At 62.8% G+C, this 7,953-nt stretch overlaps 1 protein-coding gene across 1 annotated transcript in view; it reads right to left on the bottom strand.

Annotated features, from left to right (window-relative positions):
- The window catches only part of ADAMTS13 (ADAM metallopeptidase with thrombospondin type 1 motif 13), a 29,560-nt gene that overhangs the window by 5,622 nt on the left and 15,985 nt on the right, over positions 1–7,953 (bottom strand). The window contains 9 exon segments of the mRNA XM_029921024.1: positions 1,423–1,605; positions 2,271–2,450; positions 2,562–2,691; positions 3,540–3,660; positions 4,207–4,384; positions 5,431–5,515; positions 5,847–5,904; positions 5,952–6,235; positions 6,315–6,450. Of these exon segments, the coding sequence (XP_029776884.1) occupies positions 1,423–1,605; positions 2,271–2,450; positions 2,562–2,691; positions 3,540–3,660; positions 4,207–4,384; positions 5,431–5,515; positions 5,847–5,904; positions 5,952–6,235; positions 6,315–6,450 (1,355 nt within the window).

Genomic DNA, 7,953 nt, shown 5'->3' with positions numbered 1-7,953 from the left:
TTCAGATTCTGTGTCTCCCTCTCTCTCTGCCCCTCCCCCACTCACACTCTGTGTCTCTCAAAAATAAATAAAAAGGTTAAAAAAAAAAGAGGGGCCCCTGGGTGGTTCAGTCGGTTGGGCATCCGGCTTCGGCTCAGGTCATGATCTCACGGTTCGTGGGTTCAAGCCCCGCGTCAGGCTCTGTGCTGACAGCTCAGAGCCTGGAGCCTGCTTCAGCTTCTGTGTCTCCCTCTCTCTCTGCCCCTCTCCTGCTCTCACTGTCTCTCTCTGTCTCTCAAAAAATAAAAAACATTTTAAAAAATTTAAAAACAAGAAACCTCCACGCTCGAAGGGACAGACAGCAAAATAAATGCAAGAGTAGCACATTCTATAAAGAAATGGCACATCCTAAAAAGAAGAATGAGGCAGAGGAGGGTCATGCGGTGGGCTGAGTGCGCCACTCTGGAGTGGTGCTCAGGGAGGACTCCCCACCTCCCTGCTGCGGAGCTTTGAGCAGAGCCTGGATGAACAGAGGACCGGTTCCGGCAGGGGGAAGGCGGCCACAGCAGCCCCGAGGAGCAGCTGTTCCTGGGCGCAGGAGGGTCTGGCTCCGGCACATCCGGGGAACAGCCAGCGCCCGTGGGTGTGTGAACCTGGCATACACATCCCAGCTAAGCTCCCATACAAATGACTGGGCTGCTCAGCCAGGGGACTTCAGCACCAGCCAAGAGACACCGGTGTGGGTGGTAAACGGACCACACGGCTGCAGTATTTACAACACCCTGAAGCGGGGATGGGGCTGGGTGCGGGGTTACAAACACTGGAAGCTCGTAGGAAGCCCCACAGACCCCAACACGAGCAAGCCCCTGGGACGTGACAAAGGAGCCGCCCGGGGGAAACCCGGCGAATGATTCAGAGAAATAAAGTGTGCTCCTGACTTTGCAACAGACCCCAAACACATCCCAGGCGAGCTGAGGGTTAACTGAAATGAATTCTTATTTATAACGGCGTATTTAACGCCAAGGAGACGGACAGGAAGAAAACATGGCCCGAGAGCACATCTGTTAGATCTGGTTGGGGGACAGGGGTGTCTCTTCTGGGCGACACAGGAAAGTGGCGTGCAAGCAGTGCGAACAGTCAGGGTGACGGTCTGCCCTTCCCCGTCAGGCTCCGGACCCCGCCTGCCGAGCTAGGCTGGCGTGCGCCCGGCCGGGACCAGCCTCCCATTCGGCTCCAAGGCTGCCCCCTCCCGGAGAAGCGCCCAGCCCTCCCCACCCCACCCCGCACGGGCACGCCGCCTGCGTGTTGTGTGGCTCGGACACCTAGTGCAGCCTGCCTTCCCCAGCACCTGCTTCCCGAGCACTGTCTCCTGTGCCAGAGCCACGCTTTAAGCCCCCCGGTGACTGGCCTGGCGTCACACACTCCGGGACCTCGGCTGCTGACCTGGGCGGGCAGGGCTCCGGGCTGCACGTCTCCTGCTGCTCCGGGCGAGGCAGCCCCTGGCACTGGGTATCCGGCAAGACCTCCTCTTCCTGGTCCTCCCCCTTGGCTCGGGCACAGTACGGGATCCTCTGTGCAACCCCTCCTCCGCAGCTCACGCTGCAGGCTGCCAGCTTGTACTGCCACCTGGGCAGACGGGAGTCAGGGGGGACCCAGAGAAGCAGGTCCCATTTCCCCAGACAGGAAGGGCCTGGCAAGGTCCTTTCTCCAAGGGTCACCTTTACACCTCCACCCAGAGGCTGGGCCCAGCAGACAGAGAACACACACAAGAGCCCATCTTACAGAACTGAAAGCTAAAGGCAAACCGATGTGTTCAAAGGACAGTTGAGGGAGGGGCAGGGCACCCAAGGGGGCCTGCAAAGATGTCTGTCTCTAGTGGGAATCCCAGCCCCCCACCAGGCGCGGCCGGCACGCCCAAACTTCCCTCCCGCTGTTGGCCACATCACACCAACACGACCCATCAAGCTCTGTCTCCCATCCCGCCCCTGCCTCGGCGTCCCCTCTGGGAGGGCAGGGATGCTTGTCTGTCCTGCACGCCGCTGGCCCTGCTCCCAGAGCAGCACCGGGCATAGCAGGTGCTCAGTAAAGAGCAGGTGGTAACAAATGACCTTCAGCCACCTGTGCCCAAGGCATCCCAGACACCGTGCGATGACGTTCACGCCCTCTAAACCCCCCACGGCCTCCCCGGACACCAGGGTGACCCGCTCCCGCAGGAGAGGACGCCGAGGCTCAGGAGCTTACTGGAAGGCGATGATGCCTAGGACCACCCGTCCCCTTGGGAAGGGGCCCACCTGGCAGGGCAGGGCTCCGGACTGCAGGCCTCGACGGCGCGGGGCCTGGGCAGCGGCCAGCACTTGGAGTGAGGCAGGGGAAGGGGGCGGCCGCGGTCCAGCCTCACGCAGCGAACAGCCAGCGGCACCCGCCCCCCTCCACAGGTCACCGGGCACGGTGCCAAGGCTCGGGCCTCCCACCTGCAGTAACAGGCCAGCGCTCCGTAGGAGGGTCACTCCTTCCCCCCTGGGGGACCCTGGCTGCTGCCCCCAGCCCCACCCCGCCCCCGCATGGTCTCCACCCCCACTCACCAAGCCGGGCATGGGGCAGCCTGGCAGACCTCCCGCCGGCTCCCAGGCTTGCTTCCCAGATCACACAGCTCTTCCCGGGCGGGGGTCCCCAGGACAGAGTCCACGCACACGAAACGCAGCTCCTTCAGGCCTGCGGGGAGGAAGCAGGGGCTCGAACGAGGTGCCCAGCTCTCTGGAGACTAGCAGGTTCGGCTTCTGTGGTGCCCGTCGGGACGCTGCCACTCAGCAGCTGGTCAAGTCGCTCGTCCACGTGCCTTAACCTCTCTGAGGCTCGGGGTTTTCATCTGCCCAACATGCGGGGGTATTTATAAATATTTTTTTTAATTTTTTTAATGTTTGTTTATTTTTGGAGGAGAGAGAAACAGAGCGGTAGTGGGGAGAGGGGCAGAGAGAGAGGGAGACACAGAATCCGAGGCAGGTTCCAGGCTCTGAGCTGTCAGCACAGAACCCGATGCGGGGCTCGAACTCACCAACTGTGAGATCATGACCTGAGCCAAAGTCAGACGCTCAACCAACTGAGCCCCCCAGGTGCCCTTAAAGATTTTTAAAGTGGAGGTACAGAGTGCCTGGCATGTAGTAGGTACAGAATTGCTCCAGGAGAATCTCTAATTATGTTTCTGATTACCGCTATTATCAGGGCTGGTTTTTCTTGAATCGCTCCTTTAGGAGCATCCTCAAAAGAAACCCCTGGTCTTAGTTCTAAACATGCTCAAGTTTCACGGAGCAAGTGGTTAGGGTTTTATTTTAAGAACACAGCATATCAGGGGCGCCTGGGTTGGTTGGTTAAGTGTCCAGCTTTGTGCTGACAGCTCAGAGCCTGGAGACTACTTCGGATTCTGTGTCTCCCACTCTCTCTGCCTCTCCCCTATTCACACTCTGTCACTTTCTCTCTCTCTCTCTCTCTAAAATAAACATAAAAAAAAAGAACTAGGCAAAATGAAGGCAGGTAAAGTTAGCTAATGAGCCCCAGGGCCTCACCTCGGCTGCAGGAGACAGAGCACGGCCCGGCCACGGGAGTCCACACGTGTGTGGCGGGGGCCCCCGGCCTGGCACGGCCCGATGTGGGTGTGGCCTCCTGCTCCAGAGACTGGGGGTCTGGCTGCAGAGGACAGGTAAGGAGTGCCGGGTCTGGGTTTCAGCCCTCTCCATCCCTGGGCACCCAGGCTCCAGCCTCGCCCCTGTTCAGGAGCGAGCCCCTCCCTGCCGCTCCTTTCTGGGGACACTTGCTTCTGGCTGCTGGAGGAGGCCGTCGGCCCACTACCCACCCGGCCTCTGCACCAGCCTGAGCGGACACTGGAGGGCAGGGCTGAGGCCGGGGCTCAGGAGCCAGGTTTGCGGGCACACTTGGCCCTGCAGCCCCCACCGGTCTGGAGGGGACAGGCCTGGCCAGTACCCTTGTCTGAAAGCAGCATCCCTCAGCCAGGGCCCCAGGACGCAGGCAGGACCGCCGCTTTCTAACAGGGCCCAGGGCTTCAGGGGGCGTCCCGGCACCCCCAGCCTTCCCCTAAGTCATCCCTCTGACCAGGGGTCCTGCGTGCCCCAGGAGTGCAGAGGGACCATCTCTGTGCTCCAGCCAGGAGGCCGATGGTGCCCAGCGCTCCCCATTCTCTGGCCAGATAAGCACGGTCGTGCCCGGGACACTCACGGGGTCCTGGGCCGGAGGACACGTCGTGGCCACACACGACTCGAGGGCAGGCGGTTTCTCCTCTGTGGAGCAGGGCCCGGCTGTGGCCTCTGGGCCACCTGCCCCGGGCACACATGTCCCATTCTGGGAAGCCAGGTCTCCTCCACATGATGACGGGCACGGGTCTGGCACCTGGCGCCTGAGGAGGGGGCAGGTCACCCGTCAGGCCCTGGCCCTGCCATTGGGCAGTAGGTACAGCCCAGCCCCCGGGGCAGGAGGCAGTGAACCTGCACCCCAGCATCTGAGAGCTCAGAGGGGCGCCCTGCAACGGAGCAAACCCCGGAGGCCTGTGCCTGGAGCACGTCGCAGTGACACAGGCCCCGACCCTCTGCCTTTCGGAGAGGACCGTGGGCCTCCGCCCGCAAGACAGGATCACCGCTGCCACAGAATCTTGTCCCCCAGGGCAGGGACCCCCGCTGTGTTCCCTGGGGGTGGGGGGAGCCCCGATGGGTGGCTCTGCCCACAGCGCCGTGTGGGGAAGGAGTGGGGCCTCGGTGGGACAGTGAGGGGACGTCTCTGTCTGCCCTGGATGGGAGGGGGGAAGGGAGCCCAAGCCACGAGTGGGCCACCGGTGACCTAGGCCGACAAGTAACAAAATGGGGCCCAGAGAGGGAAGGGACCCGCCCTGGTCACCCAGTCAGTACATGGTGCATCAGAAAAGCCACTGTCAGAGGTGCCTGGGGGGCTCAGTCAGTTGAGCATCTGCTTTCGGCTCAGGTCATAATCTCGTTCGAGCCCAGCGTCTGGCTCTGTGCTGACAGCTCAGAGCCTGGAGCTGCTTCGGATTCTGTGTCTCCCTCTCTCTCTGCCCCTCCTCCACACATCCTCTGTCTCTCAAGAATGACTAAACATTAAAAAAAAAAGTATAAACCACTATTGGCTTGGACCCTTTAGGGATGGGGGAGGGACCGTGTGGAGACTGTGGCAAAGGGACACTTTTCCCTTTACTTTTGCAGCTTCATCACTTGGTCCTCACAGCCCCTCCATGGTGGGGGACCTGGGGGTTCAGAGAGGGAAATGACCAGCCAGGGTCTCTTGGATAGTAGTTCGGAAGCTGGCCACCCCAGGGCACCCCTGCCTCTCACTCGGGAGGGTGGGGCCCAGCCAGAGTCCGGGGGAAGTGGGGGTGCTCAGCACCGGGACAAGGCCTGCCAGGCTCACTGCGCCCCGCCTCCTCATGCTCACCTGCCGGCGCGAGGCTGGGAGTGGCAGGTTTTCAGCACTGCCAGCTGCAGGCCTGGTGCTCGGTGCCGGGCAGCGGGGCAATGTCCTCAGGAGACTGCCCTGTGTCTCCAGGCACCGCAAACCCTCCCCTGCAGGCTTCCCCAGCCGAGGAGGGGAGGACCGGTCCAGGAGAGGCGGGGGGCGGTGCCCGAGGCAGGTCTGTCCCGCCACCTCGCCTCCCGGCTCTGGGCTGGGCCCCGGGGCCCTGCGGGTGTCTGGAGCCTGCACAGGTGCAGCCAGCCCCGCCCACTGGCCCTCCAGGTGTCCCCGACCCGCACCTGAGCCTCAGGACACCAGCCCGGCACCCAATAGGTACAGCCTGGCCGCTGACGTCATGCTCTTGCCAACCGTGCATGCCAGGTACTTCCCACCGTTACCCCCCTGAACCTCACGGCCTCCACCTTGCAGTGAGCTCGACACAGGCACACGCTGCCCCTAGACCAGGTGCCGCGGGATGGGTCACCCTAGGCTGACACTGTCACCCGTGCTTGCCCAAATCTCAGTGACCTCACCTGCAGAATGGGGGCACTGACACAACACCTCCCAGGGCACTGAAGGGACCCCACGAGAGCCTGTGCTACGGGGCCCCCCGGGGCAAGAGCCCAGTGGCCACAGCTGAGCGCAGACAGCACTCACTGTGGGGGGCAGGGCCTGGGGGAGCAGGCCTCGGACCACGCTGCCGGCCGCTGGCTCGCTTCGCACCGGGTGGCCTCCACCCACTCGCTCCTGGCCTGGTCCAGACAGCTGTAGGTCACCCAGCGCAGCCCTGGGAGGGAAGGGGGAGGCTGGGCCGCCTGGCTGCAGGGGTGAACCGTGCCTCGGGCGAGCCCGGCCCCCGGCCTCACCTGCCCCACAGCTCACCGAGCAGGACCCCCGCACGGCGGCCCACACCCAGGCCCGAGGCTGCTTCGGCCGGAAGTAGGTGAAGGTGATGTCTGGGCTGGCGAGGTCACCATACTCCTCGCCGTAGCGCCTGTAAACCTGCGGGAGACAGACGGGCAGGCTAGAGCCGGGGCCCCGAGGTTCTGGCGGGCGTCCCCGCGCTGCCGCGTCTGGCCACACAGCACCGTCCTCTCGTCTGTGAAAATGGGGATCCCCGGGCCTCGCCTGGCAGGTCCTGGGTCGGCCACTCTCAGAGGAGCCCAGGAATCTATCTGGATTTTTACACAAACCGCAAAGGATGCAGAGACCGCTCCCGGGGGTGGAAGGGGAGGGTGAGCTGGGCTGCACGAGGAGGCAGGGCAGGGGTGAACTGCTTACCAGGCGGCTCCCTCCAGCCCGGCTTGGACCCTGGGGGAGCCCCCGCTGTCTCCCCCAGCTGTGGGGGCAGAGGTGGGGCTGCCAGACCAAAGTCAAGGGCCACCAGGGCTTGGACCCTCCCCGAGGGTTCTCAGGGTATTTCAACGTATGCTAATTTCCATCCACCCCTCCAAGCGCCTTCCTCAGCAAAGCACCCGGGAGGAGCTCACGCGTGGGGGGCGAGCCCAAAGCCCGTGCCCCCGTGTACCTCTGTGCAAACGATGAGAGCCAACCCCAGCTCAGTGCCAGTGACTGCTGCCCATGCTGCCGGGCACGCGCATCCCCTAACCCTGGGAGGCAGGACCGCAGCCCCCTGCCCATTCTACAGGAGAAGACTGAGGCACAGGGCAGTGGCATACACAGCCGGCAGTGGCGGAGTCAGGGTGTGAACACAGCATTCTCTGCAGAGGACGGCGTGGCTTGGGAGAACATTCAGCTCATCCCACAGCTTCCGGGGGGTCTCACTCTCCCTCGATCAGGATGAGCTATGCCCACCTGGCACTTTCAAGATCCAAGCCAGCAAGCCCTTCCGTGGCGGCGGCCACCTTTCAGGACGCACGCACGGGGCGCCAGGTGCTCTGCCACACGCTTAATGCACCTTATCCTCAGAAAATGAATCTTCACCAAACATCATGACGTAGGTATGCTTAGCCCCATTTTACTGACGCAGAAACTGAGGCTCAAAGAAGTTCATCCCTTTGCCCAAGCTCTTGGAGAGCCAAGATTCAAACTCCAGCCCACCAGAGTCCCTGGGCCTGGACCCTTGACCTCTGGGTTACCCTGCCTCCAGTTCCTGGGCAGACACTGCTCCAGAAGGGACCCCCCACAGCGAGTCTCTAATCAGGACACTGCTGACTTTTTGCTCCCCATCCTACATGGGCCGGACCCCCACTGCACCCTGCACGGAGCCCTCTCTGCACCCTCCCTCCCCAACCTCCAAGACCTGGCTTGGGGGGGTCCCCCACTCCTCTCATGGCCAGTAAGACCCCTGGAGATCCGTCCCGCCTCCTCACCTGGGGGGTGGGTCCCCTTCCGTCGTCCCTCCTAATTACCCATCCTGGGCACACACTATTCCGACGTGTTTGCTACTCTCTGCCTGGCCCCGGGCACCAGCTCATGTCCGACCTCAGCAGCACAGCCCTCCCCCGGGGAAGCCCCTGTCCCCTGCACGCCCACTCTCAGACC

The sequence above is a fragment of the Suricata suricatta genome, chromosome 13 (genome assembly GCF_006229205.1).
Source record: "Suricata suricatta isolate VVHF042 chromosome 13, meerkat_22Aug2017_6uvM2_HiC, whole genome shotgun sequence".
Taxonomy (NCBI): domain Eukaryota; kingdom Metazoa; phylum Chordata; class Mammalia; order Carnivora; family Herpestidae; genus Suricata; species Suricata suricatta.
The sequence above is the reverse complement of the archived record's forward strand: the minus strand, read 5'-3'. Positions and strand labels throughout refer to the sequence as shown.